The following is a 17,883-nucleotide window of genomic DNA, read 5'->3' as shown; positions in this document are numbered from 1 at the left end:
TGGATATCACTGGGGTCCGAGACGCAGTTCTCAGAATTCCAGATAATTAAACAGAGAGCCGCATTATGATGTAGGCACACAGCCCCATGAATATGGAGGTTCATGGAATTTCAGAACCTTCATAGGAATTCACCCCCCAACACATCTAGTAAACAAGTCCCTGCTGAAAGAGCACTGTGGGCCAGGTCAGGGGGGAGGTACACTTTGCAGCCAAGTCCTGCCACCAAACACACCTTCTGAACTACCACACTCAAATGAAATGTGTTACTACGACATAATCACCATTTCAATTATATCTTTCACAGAGCAGATTTATTTGTGATTCACTTTAATTAGGTAATCTTAGTTTCATTTCTCTAGTAATTGATTTGAATACAACAGAATTAATCGTTGTCTCCCTTCTGCACACCCATTGCTTTTCAAACAAGACTATCTGACAACACTCGACAGAGGAAGAGCAAAAATATCCAGTTAGTGATGTAGATAACCTTGTGTTTCATTGACAATGCTTTGGATCTTTTTTTATTCTTGTTGATAAAGAGCAGACTAAAAGCATGCCGTTCCGAGAAGGGAAACTGTTTAATATAACATGTTGGTGGGATCTGTTTCTTCACTCTTTCATTCAAGGTTTTCCTCATACTCTGTTAAACTAACAAAACAAAATAATAATAATAAACAATAATAATATCTACCATTCTGATTAACTCACCACGTGCCAGTCACTGTTCTGCAGACTTTACATATGCTATTTGTAATGTTTGCCACTCTTCTGAAAATGCAGTATTAATGTCTCTGTTTTACAAACTGAGTCGCCAAGAGATGAAGTATGTAAGTGTCACACATTTAATATTTATCAAGGCTCACTTTTTTATACTACAGAAGGAAGGGAAGAGGAAAATTCATTCAATTTTGTAATTTTTTAATACATGTTTATTATTTCCTAGTAACAAATAAAATGCTTATATAATGTTAAAAACGGTAGATTCCTCTGAGACTGTTTAAATAAAAGTTAAGATTAAGTTTTAATGAGCACATTGTATGTTAGATATGAAAGTATTTCAAATAATAGAGCATCTTCGCAAGTAAAATGTTACTTTTAATAGGCTTATAAAAAGTTTGTTTTCTTAGGCAAGTTAAACATATACTCTGATCTTGTTTTTATTATTTATGGGCTTAGCAAACCTTTCCTTTAACAGTAATACATGTGTAAGTTTCACATGATAAATTTTTACTGCAGTATTATCACAAGGTTAATTTTGAAGAGTGTTCTAGTGGGTAAAAGCCAGCCTGGAAATTCTAAATCTCTGACAGAGTAGGACCTCAAGAAAGTCTTTTGAAACTCTCAGGGCTCGTGTTTTAGATACTTCAGAAGGAAAATGGAAAACAACAGATCAGAGAACAAAAACTGGATGCAAAACCCCATCTCATCTGCTCGATATCAAGTTCCTTCTTCATTGTCACCTCCCAAGAGGAAAAAAGAAAAGAAAGCAGAGAAAGTTCTTACTGCTTCTGGCAGGCTTACGGCCTCCCTAACGCCCCAACGCTCTTTCCCCCTGAATTGAAGTAAAAGGGCAGACAAAGAACAAGACCAAAGTCTAATGCATCAGTGATAATTTACAAATGCAACCAGTTAGAATATCTCTCACACAACATATATATTACACAGTCACTTTCATAAAATCTAAGAACAATGGAATAGTCCAACAAGGCCATCAGTAACACCACTGGTTGACAACAGCAAGCAACCTACACTTGGTACAACCACCTTTTAGGTGGCTTCAATCTTCCAGTCTCTCTACTCTGGAAATCTCTGGACTCCCATTTTCCTCTCCAGTCTACTGCTATCTCCCACTCCCTGGCTTTCCAACTCTGAAGAAGTGCACTCCTTTCTACGGACTCTCTCTAAATATTTATCACTTATCTTCTACCAGAAACCATTCCAATCTTCCGGCCACATTCCTCATCATTCAATCAGGTAGGTTCTTTAATTAACTTATAAATTCAGATTTTTCTTAACTTATGCTTTCTAAAAGAATAAAAAGGAGGAGGGAAAGATATTTTTCATTTGCCCTACTCCTCCCTCTACAGTCCAGGAGTGTCCAACCCACGGCCCACGGGCCACAGAATGGCTATGAACATGGCCCAACACAAAATCGTAAATTTACTTAAAACATTATGAGATTCTTTTTGTGTAATTACATGTCATAATGTATTTAACATGTGGCCCAAGACAACTCATCCTCTTCCAGTGTGGCCCAGAGACACCAAAAGGTGGGACACCCCTGCACACCTACTGATTCTAGTGAACTCCATGGCTTGTTTCTCACTTCTGGATTCACCCTTTTTATTCTTTTTTTTTCCTTTTTGAGCAAGGCCTCTCCTATGTTCTCTGTACTTCACACCTTTACTCTTTTCTTTCATATGAATTAAGTTATTTTCACAGGCCCTATTCCCACTAGCAACATGCCCCAGTTGTGTTGCTAAAAACAATGAATCTTTACAAGTTTTAATGTAAAAAATTAACAATACTCCAGGGAGTTTTACATTGATAACCATGAAAATGCCACTACATCTCTTTTTAACAAAAGACACATGATTATCATATACAACATAGAGCAAAGTATCTAAGTGTCAGTTTTAACTTGTCCTATTCAGATTTCTCCCGGCATCATAGCATCACAGCGTCTCCGCAGCACTGCACAAGTGCACTTACATGTCCATTGTTCACATCTCATACTGTGAATCACTCAAAAAAAATGCGGAGTATATAACTTCATTTGGGCATTCCACTGTATTACCCCCATTAAGAAAATACCTTATATCCAGACTAAATCTAAAATAATATTCAGCAAGTGTGCAGACAGCATTGGTATATGGCAATACCCCTGACCAGTATTGATCACCAATGGCAGTAGTCCATTTTAATGAGTCTATAGTATCACTGAAATTTCAAGGTTAGACCTATATTATCAGATACATCATCGGCTCTCTTACTGAGTAACTCCATACTTTACTGATTTGAGAAGATGGTTGACTGTTTTAGTTTTCTTTTAATTATACAAATAAAAGATCTTCTGAAAAAGATCCAAACGATGCAGACCTATTTAAAATAAACAATTAAGCACCCAGCTTACCCTCATGTACCCCAAACTGAACTCTATCAATAGTTCAATGTTTCCTCCTTATACTTATTTATTCTTTGCACTTATACATGCACACACACATAGGCTTTTCAAACATAAATGGCACTTTCTCTATACATTCAGTTACATGAAAGCAATTATTTAGTTAACTATAGTTTCTCTGATTTGCTATAGAAATAACATCTCTTCAAATTTGTTACCAGCTATTGGACTCAAACTATGAGACCAACTAAGACTCCTTAATGTCATCAAAAATTTTTGTACAGCCTTACTATAATAACAATTTATGTATAATAAGTTATTTTAAATTGTGTTTTTTGGGGGGTAAGGGGCGTGTTTCCTTTATATTTGTTTTTGTTTTCAAGAAACTGAATCCAAAAACTGTCATTAGGTCATTAATCTGTCATAGTTCAGACAGATGGCAATGTGTAATTCATATTTTGAGAATTTAAAAACAGCAGACTCACAAAAATATCTCATATTTCTTTTTCTAGTTCTCCAAATAAAATCTATTACTCCTTTAAAATATTTTGCAAATTTAATAAAATTAAGATTATATTTCAAAATATTGTATTAGAATCAGTGTTTTTAAAGTACTTGTAATGTAAAGTAGTACCTAAAATGATTATGTACTATTTCCTATTTTAATACATAAAAATACTTAAACAATCCAATTTCTAATGATCTAACTAATCATTTCTAATAGAAATAAATGGACCTATTTTAATCAGTAATTAAGCATATATGTTCAGGCCTAAAAGCTATAGATAAAAATGATCCTTTTTTTAGTCAAAAGATAACATATATTGAAAATAAGGCAATCCATGTCTGACTATCTAAGTGATAAAGATATTAACATGTCTGACTAAAAGATTTATAAGATACCTTATAAGAGAAATACACTTCATGTATAAATATTACTCATTAATGTTTGTTTTAAACAAAAACAAATCAATGAAGATCTTCATGAAAAGGACCATAACAGAAAATGTTTTATATAATTGTAGAAGAAATGATGCCTCTTTAGAGCTAAACCAGAAATTCCTAAAGTTAATTCAAGGAAACAGAGCCACATAGTACCCTAGCACTTCAAAATACAGCCAAGCCCTGCATACTGATGTCCTAAAAGGAGGTGGAGTTGACATAGTCAGGTATAAGGAGAGTTACAGCTTCCACTATAATATGAGAGCAATGACAAAAATGTCAAAGGTGCAGACACCCAGAATGTTAATTTATTAGAACGTGACTTTACACTGATTAATTATGTGCTCCTCAAAATATCTACAGTGCGTAAGAAAAGTTAATTGAAGCATTCCATTTTGTACGTGCTAGTAAAAGTAGTTTAAAATATGTGATAGAGAATTGATTTTAAAATTATAAGCATGTGAACTATAAACTCTAAATTTGCTATATAAAAATATTAGTAATTTAGATGATGATGACCATAAAATATTCACAGAAACATTTATATTAACTTGTGTTCTACTGAATATGATTGTATAAAATCAGAAACCTAAAGAGCTGTTTAGAATCTTAGAGATCCTCTTTTTAAATAGTTCACAAATAGACCTACACATTTATTATACTGTCTTGATTTATGAAAAAGCTAACAGCTCATGAAATATAAATAGTTTCTTCAACAAATAATGTATATTCAATTGAACATCCATATGGAAACAAACAGAATTTGATTCTTACTGAATGCAAAGAAAAAAGAAAACCTCTCAAACCCTCAAACCTATGTGACTGGTAAACCCGAAAGGTAAAATAATACAGTTTCTATATACTAACATGCAAGACAATCCTTGTGACCTTAATGTAGGTACATTTTTCTTAAACAAACCACACAAAAATATAAATTTTTGTTATTTTGTTTTAAATTAAAAACGCCTGTTCATCAAAAAATATCATTTAAGGGGTTGAAATGCACACTATAAAAAACTGAAATACATATACTCCCAAAAATGATTCAGATCCAGAATATTTTTTAAATTCCTACATTTAAAAAGAAAAAAAAAGGTCAGGTTACTCAACAGAGAGTGGCCAAAAGACTTGAACAGGAACTTCGAAAATGAAAATTAAAATCACACTGAGATACATTACACACTTCATAATGCCTAAAATTAACAGTCTATCATTATCAAAAAACCCCTAGAAATTATACATTCTTGGTGAGAATGTAAATGGTTAAAATGGTTATAACCATTTAGAAATCTGTAAACCTCTTTGGCACTAATTCCCATATCTGAACAAACACATAACCTATGCCCAGCCAACCCATTGTTACATATGTAAATTACAGAAATACAAATATGAGTGTGACAAAAAACATGCACAAGAATGTGTATAAAAGCATTGTGTATAATAACCCCAAACTGGAAACAATGTCCCTAAACAGTACACTAGATAAATAAATTGGGACATAAACACATAATGAAATATTGTTGAATTGGGAAAATGAAGAAACTATAGCTTCGAAGCTCAAAAACATAATGCTGAATGAAACAAGCTAGAACGAAAAGAATACATTATGATGATTTCATTCATATAAGGGGTTTTTTTTTTAGTTTAATTTTTCCCTTACCATTTAGTCCCCTTACACCTCCTTCCCCTCAGCAATCACCACACTGTTGACCACATCCATCAGTCCTTTTTCCTTTTTGCTCAGTCCCTCCACTGCCTAACCTCCCCACCCCCAACCCAAACACTAGCTGTCATCCTGGTCTCCATCTATGAGTCTGTCCCCATTTTCCTTGTTAGTGCAGCTTGTTCACTGGACTCCACATATGAATGAAATCATATGGTATTTGCCTTTCTCTAACTGGCTTATTTCACTTAGCATAATGTTCACCAGGTCCATCCATACTCTTACAAAGGGTAAAATTTTCTTCTTTGTTAAGGCCAAGTAGAATTCCATTGTATAAATGTCCCATAGTTGTCTTATCCACTCATCTATATGGACACTTGGGCTGCTTGGGCTGCTTCCATACATTGGAGATTGTAAATAACGCTGCAATGAACATAGAGGTGTTTATGTTCTTTTGAATTAGTGTTTTGGGTTCCTTCAGATATATTCCCAAAAGTGGAGGCACGCAGTCAAAGGTAAATCCATTTTCAATGTTTTGATGTATCTCCATATTGCTTTCCACAGTGGCTGCACCAGTCTGCATTCCCTGCAACAGTGCAAAAGGGTTCCCCTTTCTCCACATCCTCACCAGCACTTGTTATTTGTTGACTTATTGATGACAGTCATTTCAACAGGTAGAAGATGGTATCTCATTGTGGTTGTAATTTGCATTTCTCTGACGATTAGGGGCTTAGAGCATCTTTTCATATGTCTATGGGCCATCTGTAAGTCCTCTTTGGAGAACTGTCTATTCAGGTCCTTTGCCCATTTTTTAATTAGGTTGTTTGTTTTTCTGGGTGTTGAGTTTTGTAAGTACTTTGTAAATTTTGGATATTAACCCCTTATCAGATGTATTGACAAATATGTTCTCCCATTCTGTGGGTTGTCCTTTTATTTTGTTGATGTTTCCCTTTGCTGTACAAAAGCTTTTTAGTTTGATGTAGTCTCATTTATTTATTTTTTCTTTTGTTCCCTTGCCTGAGGAGTATAGTTGATAAAAAAATTCTCTGTGCAATATTCAAGATTTTGCTGCTTATGTTTTCTTCTAGGATTTTTATGGTTTCAGGTCTAACATGGATCAATTTGATCCACTTTGAATTTATTCTTGTGTGTGGTATAAAAAGGTGCTGACCAGAAGATTACAAAATCCTTTTTAGAAGATTTAAAAATCCTTTTTAATCATGAGACATGATTAAAATAAATGCATACCCAAACAGAAAAAATAAGTTAATTAGGATTTAAGAGTTATTTCAACATCTAAGAAATCAAGTTCCCAAATTTCCTCAAATAGCTCAGAAGCACATTACTTAAATATACACATGCAGCATGTTAATCATAAGTTAATTAATAACTAATGGCTGGATTTCTCCAATGCCCCAGTATGACATCATATACTGGGGATGAAGAGAGAGATGAAGCATGGTTATTTTCCTCAAAGATTCACATATTTAAAATCTCCAACTAACTTCTTTGTAATCAATATGTGACCCCAAAATAAAGCTGTGTGCTTTGAAAAATATTCTTAAATTCACACTCAGTAATTAAGATAGCCTTCCCTATTTACTCATCTAAAATGCTGCAATTTTCTACAAAATCTCTTTGCTGTAGTCAGACTATATCAATAATTTCATGAAAGTGGTGTGATGTTTGCTCCTGTTGACCTATAAACTAGAAGCTCTTCTAAATCCCCAACTAACTTAAGGTACCTTTCTCAAGTGGCAGTGCTAGATTCTATCTTCTATAATAGATACTAATACCTCTTAAACCACATCACCCATCAACATTTCTGTGAATGGAAGTTTGAAGTTATGGTAATAGTTGGGGTATTCTTTATAGGGTTTATAAGATTGCATTCATAGAGTTAAGCTATAAAATCAACACTTAATAAATGTAAAAATTACATTAAAAAAATAAATGAATTCTAGGCATGTACAAAAATTGGTTGTAACCCGATTATATACAGTCTTATAAGTTAAAAGACTGAATCTGGGGGATTTGCCAAGGAAGCTGAGAACAAAAAAAGAAAAAGTATTTTGGCCAAGTCTGTATCTAGGAACTCTAAATCCATGTCCACCCAGGGAAGAAGGAATTGGACAAAGGGCTTCAACCACAGTGATCCAAATGGCAAAGTATCTCTAATGTGATGGTGAACATATTAGGCTCTCTTAGTTCGATGTCATTAAATATTTGAATTACATAACTAATTTCCTTTGTACTGGTTCCTTGCTAATCAAATGACCTTCGCTGATAACCCATATAGTTCAGTTCACAATGACAAAATGATCTGGACAAACCAACTGGAATGATCCAGATCCTATGTTAGTTGGTTGCAGGGTTTTCATTTGTTTTATTTTTAGTCAAAGTATAGACATACATTGGCATTATGATTTTAAAGATCAATTTCAGAGCTGTTTACTGTGAGCCAACCCTGAGATATGGGTCTACTTTAAATGTGACGCCAATCAAGTTTTGGAACTTGCAAGGCTGAGAGCCAAGTCATGCATTATAAAAAATTTCTTAGGGAAATGTTATCCTGTGGAAACCTATCTTAAAAGCTGGTTTTATTTTTGTCTGTTTTATTGTACATTTTTAAATTTGTACATTTTTGAAGAACACATGATGGTAAAAGGTGAGAAGCAATTCATTTCTCTATAATGGATATGAATCATGATGAGCACGTCACACTTATTTGCTTCTAAATGCGGTAAGATTACTTCAAATAAGCATCTCAAAAAATAGCTGAAAAAAATCTCAAATAAAACATGAATTAATTTGGACCCTAAAAGATAATGTCCTTCTCTACCAAAAACACTAGGATTTCCCGTGCCCCAGTATCAGCAGTGCATCACCCAAAGTAAGTGCTTAATAAATGCTGGCTGGATCAATGTTTAAAAGATGAAAAATATCTCTCTAGAGAGTTCTGTATCTCCACATACAGGAACTCTCAGATGACATATTTCCATCATTAACATGCATTTGGAATTCCATGATGTCTTGAGTAATCAGAGCTTAGGTTTTTAAGGTGAAGTTTCATAACAGATATTTTTGAGGAAATAAGTATGTTAGTTAAGATGTTTTTTATATTACTTTTTTCCCTCAAGGTAATTTGACCCCACGTGGCATGATATTATAAAGTTTTTAAAAATTTAAGTGTATACCACACCATTTTCAAATACTATATATCATGCATGTATATTTATCTCAAAGTGTTCAAAAAAGTTCTAGACAAAATTATTAAATTCCTTGATTATTAGTGTGGTAGAACTGGTGTGTATTTAGTTAACAAATTATATATTTGAAATTATATATTTATTTATAAATAAATAGGTTACAAAATAAAGACAAGTCATTAATTTCCGCGGAGGCATTGGAGTATATGGCATACATTAGTGTATGACTTTTTAAAATGTATAATCATAGAAGTGATGATATTGAATCTATCACAAAATTTTAAGAAGGGCTGGCATATTTTGTTTAAAAATTAGTGAGTCAATCACATCAACTAATCCAACTTCTGAGACTAGCATAAAAGGACTCCATTAAGCAAAGAGAGTTCATTAAAACCTGTGCTCATACATTTCAATATAGAATTTTGATTTAGCGGGGCAGTTAGGGAAGTAACGTCACTGATCAAATGCTGAGAATTACTTGGAAAGTTTTTAAGAAATACTAAACTAGTGTTCAAACAATACAGGAGGGAAAGAAACAAAACCACAAGATACATATTAGGTTTCTCTAATTAGGAAAACTCACACTTGCGTCTAATCTATCTACCTGCCTGATTGCTGTTCTCTCCCAAATTCTACAGGTACTTCAAACTTTCTGTACCCAGAATTAGACTAAACTAAATATTTTCCTGGAAACTTGCTCCAGTATTTCCCGGCTCCCCTGATGGAACGTATTGCCATCTATCCAATTACTTAGGGATCATCATGAACTACTCTCCTTTATCCTACTGTCCAAGTCCCGTCCACTTTAAGCTATTATGCATTTGCTAAATCTTTCGTTTGCTTATTATCCCCATTACCACTAGCTTTCGTGACTTCTCACTCAATTATTTCAACAGCCTGTTAAAGAAGCCCCTGCCTCTGGACTTGTCCCCATCCAAATCTTTTCTTTCCCACATTGCACCAGTGTAATCTATGTCAATCAAAACGCAAGTCATCTGCTTTGGCTTTCTTGAAAGTGAAATCCAAGTTCCCTCTAATACAAGATGTGCCATCATCTTTCTCTGATTAATTCTCCAGAGTCACCTCTGGCCTCAGATTCCTAGGCTCAAACTTTACAAATCCAGAAGTACCATTTGTTTGGATTTCCCAGAACATATCTGTTACTTCTCAGCTACCATTGTAGGTGAGTTTACTGAAAAAGCCTTCCGCTTCTCTGTTAAATCCTATTCATTTAATAAGTCTCAGCTCAAGCAGCCTCTCCCTCTAGGATGTCTTCAGAACTGGTACCCTCCCTGCCCCATTCCCCATAATGATTAGAACACTGAGGGCATAGTATAATGCCCTATTTAGAGGTCTGTCTTTCAAACTGGAGTGTAGGTTTCTGAGAATAAGGATGGTGTACTATTCACCTTTGGATTTATCTTAATATGTGTTATATAAAAAGTAGCCTACCGGTATTTGTTGAATGAATCAACTGAAACAATACAGCAACATGTCAAATGTCTACAAGTGAAAATTAAGCTTATTTTAAATTTAAAACACCTAACCTATCAGCAACAATCAGGCGTACAATCTGATTAGTAGTATCAAACTGAGAATGTATGGTACTACCAGTAGCCTCAATAAAGTAAAATTTTAGATGCAGACTTTTAAAGAAAGAACTGGTTCTAGATGTGGATAGGTTTCTCTATTAAGAGGACTTTTTTTTCCTTGCCATTCTTAATGACAGGTGTCTTTGGAACACCAATAGTAAGCCATGATTTTTCTTTACATATATCCAAAAATATAAAACTCAAGAACATTGAAACTAATAAAAAGGGTTTCTAATATATAGATAAACTCTACTTCTTTCTTAACCAAAATCTTCATAGATGCTTTAAATAATAGAGGGTTTTTTCTTCAATTTTTACCCTACATTATTAGTAATACCTGCTGCTGTTTCATGGACCTATGTAGTAAAAAGGAAAGAAAAAGAAAAAAGACCTGAGTTTCAAACATCTGGATTTGACAACAAACTCTTTTCCTTATGAGTCATGGGACAATGAAAAAGTAGCTTGACTGCTCTGATCCAGCAGTGATTATTTACTGGATGAGCCAGAAACTGTGCTAAGCATTTTGAATATATTGCCTCACCCCAACCTCACAAAAGTCCACTGAGGTAGGGATTGCATATCTCCATTCTACAGATAAGCTAAGAGATGTGAAGTAACATGCCTAGGGTCACATAGTAAGTTAGTGGCCAATTAAGAATTCTAACATATGCCCATATAACTCCAAAGCCCATATTTTAAGCCCACTGACAATCAGTCTTCTGTATTATAGAACAGAGTAACTATTAACATCACAGAGCTGATGTGGAAACTAAGTGAAATAACATGGATGCATCCTATGTACACTCAGAAATTGTGCCCCTCTTCCCATCTCTCATTCCAATACTGATTAAACATTTATAATAAGGGAAATAGTTCCTAAATACCCCTTACCTCCTTCAAAGCAGAAATATTTTCATTATTGATTAACCCACAAAAGGAAAAGACTACCGGATCAATAAGTGTATTTGATATAAACACATAAAACCAAAGAAAAACAACATATTCTATTCATTTCAGAACTGTGACTCTGCTATTGATCTTTCAAAATATCGTAAGATCCAAATATATCAATATTCAAAGTTAGGGAAGAAGAGCATGAAACCCAGAGATCTCAATCCACCAGGGCTTGAAGGAAGACTCCCTATAGAACCAAATTAATCTGGTTACATTTTTTAAAATGCACTTCCAGTGAGGAAGACAGGTTTGAGAAAAGATAAGAGGCAATAAGGATAACACTTCTATAATAAATTTGTTTTGTTTCTTGAAAGCAGACCTTTATTCTTACTCTGAAGCAGCTCAAAAATTGGGGAAGGGACAAATAAGGTGCAAGACAAAAATACAGCATTTTTGCTGTTAATTCCCTGCACGCACATACTTCTTTTGATTCTCTCTTCTTCCCTTTTTTTTTTAAATTTTGGTATGTAGCCATGACACTTAAATCTGATAAGGTGTAAGAAATCAAATCAAACTTAAAAAAAAAAAACACAAAAAAAACCTTCCTAACAAGTAAAAACTAAGGTATGTTGGGTATCTACACAAACCTCAATACTACAATTCAAAAACAGTGAGTTTTCACATCAAGCCCACCTGACGTTATATTAGGGTGTATCCTCTGGAAATCCAACCAAGGGTGACTGCCAAACTAAGCTATACAAGACAACTCAGAAAGCTGGTGAGTCCCATAATGTGTTATTTTTTTTAAGTGCACTAGAAGAAGATTATCTGATATTACTCCACCCTCCTAATAACCCTCCTCTACTTCTGTAATACTGCTTTTGTCACTAAAACAAGGGTCAGTATTGGACATGGTGAGCATCCTGACATAATGACATTACAGAGAAATATCAGTTAAGTAAGCCAACTAACTTACAAAGTCATATCACAGTTTTATGTCTCAATCCTGACAACTTCTTCCTTCTGCTAAGGGGCCTAAAAGGCCAACTGATTTCTTTAAGTGTCCATTTCCACATACGAAAAATGGAAATCATAATATACTTCTGCTTCACTAGGTCCTAAAAATGGAAACTAAGCTAAAAAAAATTAATATGAGGCACTCTGAAAAGGATAAACTAGATTCTCTGACCTGATTATTGGTCAGAGTCTTGTAAAACTAGATTTACTACTTCTTCCAATTCCATACATGCCATCTGGCCACCAAAGTGACTGATAAATTGTATTGACTGCAAACTTGAGCCATGTAAAGATTTTAAAGAAATAGAAACAAAAAAGGTCTGTGTCAGAGTATGTTTTCCTACCAATTAACTATTTCCAGACAAAACTCACTCATTGGCATCATAAAAGTAGATGATAAGAAAACTAAAATTAATTAAAATTTTTTGAAACTTAAAATTCTTTTCACAATAATCAGCAGCAGATATAGACCAGTTTGAACCCGATACTGAAGCGACTTTGCAAGAATTGGAAATGAGCTAACCCAGAAACAGAAGGAATCACAAAACAGGTCTCATCTGATGGGCCGAAATACAATATGGATTATTTTTATATTGTTCTGTCTGAGTTGTCTGTCTCAGATTCTTAACTTCCAGGATCTATTTTTAAAATAACTTAACACTGTGTATTTCCAGTAGCCATCAAGGCATGTACTGTCATCCCTGACACCGAACACTGTCAGCAGACTGAATATGTACACTAATGATCTCAGGCAACAATGCTCATCTTCTTATCAAAGAGATTCTTATTCCAGAAGAAAAAGTCTAAAGTTCTCTAAGAAAATTCATTCTAAAACATAGGGAGTAGTCATTATAAAATGTTAAGATCATTAATACCTCTTATTTCTTTTTAAGGTAATCTTACATGCTGAATTTTGAAACCAAACCCTGTCAGGCATTATAACATTTTTTGTTCTCTCCCATGTTGCCGATGTTCTCTTCTAGCCCTGTCCAACAGTGAGATCTGCTGTCATTATTTATCATACAATAGCTGACAGCAAGTTGTACAGATACTCTTCATCTGAGAATAGTCATCAAATAACCTAAACAAACGACCTGGATTGCAGAGTGAAACTGACCACTTTCCTAAAGCCACAATAGGTGGGCTATCCCATCTTATCAATGCTTTAGTGTCAGAATGTTAGTTATTTCATACAAATCAAAGGTTTTAATTCTTTTACTTTTTTTCTAAACTGTTTTAAAATAACTTTTCCCCCCTTACACATATACTCCTCTTCCTTTCCTTGCTGCTACTGGAAGCCATCTATCAGAAAGATTTTCACATTCACTTTTGGCTTTAATACTTTGAATCGAAATTGCAATTCTGTTTTTGGAAGCAACAGCCTTTCAGGAAGTATAGATGATGATATAAAAAATGCAGAAAATAATTAAGTTCTTTGCATTTAATAAAGTCAACAATGCATGCAAAGGGATTTACAAAAACCAGTGATCTCAGACACAAGCGATTTGACAGGTCTGTTACAGAAAAATATGAGTGACAAGTTCTAGGTCTCCTGTTCAAGTTAATAGATAAGAGTCTCCCGCTACCACTTTTTTGCTTTGGCAACATCAAATGCTGATATTCTCCTAGATCTAACAGAAAGGAAAAATGGGTATCTTCTGCATCTAACACCTAAGTGGGTAACCTAGATACTGTAAATAGAGGCTACATAAAGGATGCAAGACAGCTCTGAAGTGAGAGCCAAAATATTTAACCTGCAACTCTTTGGAAAAGAACGCGAAAACATGTGCAGCTCAGCCAAAAACCATACTAACATGAAACTGCCACAGGCTAGTAAGTTAAAAAAAAAAAACAACCCTCTTTACCAAACATAAGGCTAATGTTATTGGGTGTGAAAAGCCCAAATGTCAAAAGCACAGCTCTAATTTGTTCAAACTGATCATGCCTACTCTCTGCACTATGTATTTAAAGTCAATGGGTGAACTACCTTTTGAAGCCGGGACTTGCTAAACCAGAAACAAATTCACAAATAAAGGATGCAGTTAACCAATTAAAAAGCATTTTCCTGATGATATTCTAGTGGTGGCTAGGGGGTAACAGTCAAAAGTCTACGATTAACATTAATATCTATCCCGTATATTCAATGTTTCTAAAGCCAATAGTTAAATAGTTGGCTAACAGAAATAGCATATTCATCTACTTTTCCTCTTTAGGAAATTATACAAAATTTATCTGAGAAATAAAAATACACTCTACCAAAGAACTAGTAACATTGTTAAAATGTTAAAAAGTAAAAATTATACTGCCTATATTACAGTAATAATATAACTGTTATCAAATCATAGCCAACTAGCAAAAAATAAGTTAATGCTACAAAATCCATTATAAGTGGTTAGCACTAGAATTTAATATACAATCACTCACTATTACTTTTTCTTTCTACATGATAAAAGAATTTCAACAACTGCTTCTAGAATGCAATCTCCTAGAAAGTGTTTCCCATTAATAAAATTATTAAATAAGTAAATTCACATAGTTCAATCAAAATTTCAAGTCAATAGTTAGAATCACTTAAAGTTAATAAATTGCAAAATGTATTCAATAGCACTGCATATACTTTTGCTTACAATCCAGTAGTCTTTACTACTTACAAAGCCAATAGCTTAATAATAACCTTAAGTTTTGAAAACTGTAAGAGGGAATTGGAAAGGAAAATTTGTTCTCTCCAGAAAATGAGAATTAACGATATGCTTGTAATTTAATAGATGATTCAGTTTTTTTAGTTATTAAATCTTCACTTTAAAAAAAGGAAAAAAAATACCTTTCCTTCACATATCATCACTCAAATAGAAAACTTCCAAGTTAACTATAAGTCAGATGTCTTCTCTATAGAAGTATATAACATATACCAAAACTATAAGGGACACACACGATTTCAAATTTTGTTTGAATAGGAATAATAGAGCATTTGTACTTGATAACTAAACTGATAAAAATTAGAAAAGAAAACAAACAATGGTCTTAAAGTATGTTGTTTTCTGTCACTGACAGAACACAAGTTGCTCTTTTGTTACACAAAAAAGTTTACTATACTAATCAATGACTCTTCATAAAAAATAGTAACCAAAACTGTCTATTCCTATAACTTCCTATTCCAAAACATCCTTCCAAAGTTTCTCAGTTCTTTTCGGGGCAGTCCTAAACAAAACGCATTCACTTTGTTAGAGAAGTGGATGTAAATGAGTTCTACAAATTTTCAATTACACTTAACTTTCAATACTTTGGAGAAAAAAACTTTCACGGGTTTAAAAAAAAAAAAAGGCAAGTAATACTGTAATTCTGCCACTGATGGATTAGCTCTTTACCAACGCAATATAAAATTATTTCATTTTTTAACTGTGAAGAGTCCTTTGGAAGTGACATGTTTCCATCTCTTTTTTTTTCATCCAACAACAACAACAAATCTAGTCATAAACCTGGCAAGTCAAAACAATAACCAGAAAAGCCTAACATTTCTTACCTGATACAGGTAAGCACCAGCTCCCAAATGCCACCTTGGGATAGTTCAGACTAGTAAGCAGACTCATGTTTTATGATACTAGAAGGAACAGGAATAAATCTCTGTTGTTCTTTCTTTAGCAAAATCTATAGCAGCAGCTACAACACAATGTGAGAGGACCCCACAGACCTAACAAATTCAAGTCTGTCGCTAGAGAAATAGAAAAAAAAATCATAAAAAGAAGACTTACTGCTTGTCATGTGACTTGGTGAGGCATGCTGTCCATTGGGTGTGCTTGAGGTGAGGTCAATTGCCATATTGGAGTGCTCCCTTTCAGGTGAAAGCTCATTGTCACCTGTGTTCACAAAATAAAATGTTTTGGTCTCTGTTCATGGTCTTATAACATCTAATTACCAACTTTGTTTCATACACGCAGTGGCACGAACAGCCTTGGAATTTTAATGTAATACATTTTTCCTTAAAAGTAACTATAAGGCAATATCATTTAGAAGTATATAGTAAATGAATGAAATGACAAAAAGCCACAACCAGCACACAATAAAAAAAATACAAAATTTCATTATCACAATCATCTTAACTGAAAAATAAGAGGAATTACGAGTATCCAAAGTATCCTTTACTTGAAAAAAGAAAGTTTATTTTAAAATCTATTTTAATCATTGAACATACAGTATTCATAATGAGCTGTTTCCAAAATGCCAGCTATCAGGGAGTTAGATGTTTGAAAGGAGAGCTGGCAAAAAACATGTCAACTTAAGGAAGCTCACTCTCTTTCACAGTATGTGTCTGAAAAATTAGGCTACTGAGTAATAAATATTTTGTACACTCCAGATCAGTAGACATATATTTAACCGGACCTATTCTAAACTTAGGTAAAGTAATCAGTCATAAAGTGTGGATCTACTAATACTGATTTACATGTTACCCTTAATAATTATATTTCTATATTTTCTTCTATTTCACTGTATGCTATTATTTTATCAAACTCATTTAAAGGTGGACTTGTGAAAACAGAAAATAAGAGTCCACCGTGATAAAAACTTACAATTGACAAGTTAAAATACAGGTCATACAAAAGCATAATTTTATTACCAATAAAAAATTCATGAAAAAGAATACTTACACGTTATATAGCCATCAATAGCCTCTGTTTCCATAGTCAAAGTGCAGTGCTGCAACACAAAAGATTATACCCTTAACACAATGATTCCTTTCAGTTCTGCCATTAAATGCTTAACTTATTTGAAGCTCCAAGCAGTTAGCCCATGTTGCTGCTGCTGCAACCTGTGCCCAAGAAACATACTACAACGTACTGTATGTGCTCATTTGCAAGTCACTGAACTCTTTCTGCAAATGATCTGATTCCTGCTGGAGATAGGATAGGGAAGATAGGTGTGCTGTGAGGTGGGCTGTAGTGAGCAAGGAATGACTCTGTTCACCAGAATATACTCGATTCAAAGAAAAAAATAGGGGGTCACATCTCACACGTGCCAGCTTTAAATGGGGTTTAAGTATTTTACCCCTCACTCCTTCCCACAATCACACTGCAGTTTGAGGACTTCCCTAGTATACAGATAGCTCTATTCACAATTGTTGCAAGTTGGTTCATCATGTTCTAAGAGGGAGGGGGGCGAACAAACAAACATAAGAAAACAAAACAAAAACAAAAACAAAAAACTTAGAGCCCAAGCGAGTCTCTAAGATTCCTGCAGTAGTTACCCAGCTCCCGAACTTGTATTGACATTTTAGCCTACCCCAAGTTCTGTGTAAGCACCTGTTCGATGTAACCTTAATTTCCTGCCAGAACATGGTTGGATACAAATGCCAAGCTTACTTAATACATTCAGATTTTGAAAATTTCATAAACTTTTTGCTCTTGGGAGGGGAATCACTTTTTCAAAGTTTGGGGAATTATTCTCAT

At 34.0% G+C, this 17,883-nt stretch overlaps 1 protein-coding gene across 2 annotated transcripts in view; it reads right to left on the bottom strand.

Annotated features, from left to right (window-relative positions):
- IKZF2 (IKAROS family zinc finger 2) overlaps window positions 1–17,883 on the bottom strand; it is a 138,233-nt gene that overhangs the window by 117,530 nt on the left and 2,820 nt on the right. For both annotated transcript variants that reach the window (XM_054585690.1, XM_054585689.1), the window contains 2 exons: window positions 17,086–17,134; window positions 16,192–16,296 (listed from right to left, as the gene is read on the bottom strand). In XM_054585690.1, coding sequence (XP_054441665.1) covers window positions 16,192–16,296; window positions 17,086–17,119 — 139 coding nt within the window. In that variant the 5' untranslated portion in view covers window positions 17,120–17,134. The remainder of the gene's footprint in view (window positions 1–16,191; window positions 16,297–17,085; window positions 17,135–17,883) is intronic.

Source organism: Pteronotus mesoamericanus, unplaced genomic scaffold, assembly GCF_021234165.1.
Source record: "Pteronotus mesoamericanus isolate MK-2021 breed Mesoamerican mustached bat unplaced genomic scaffold, CSHL_Meso_final contig_90, whole genome shotgun sequence".
Lineage (NCBI taxonomy): Eukaryota > Metazoa > Chordata > Mammalia > Chiroptera > Mormoopidae > Pteronotus > Pteronotus mesoamericanus.
This window is presented reverse-complemented; position numbering and strand designations above follow the sequence as displayed.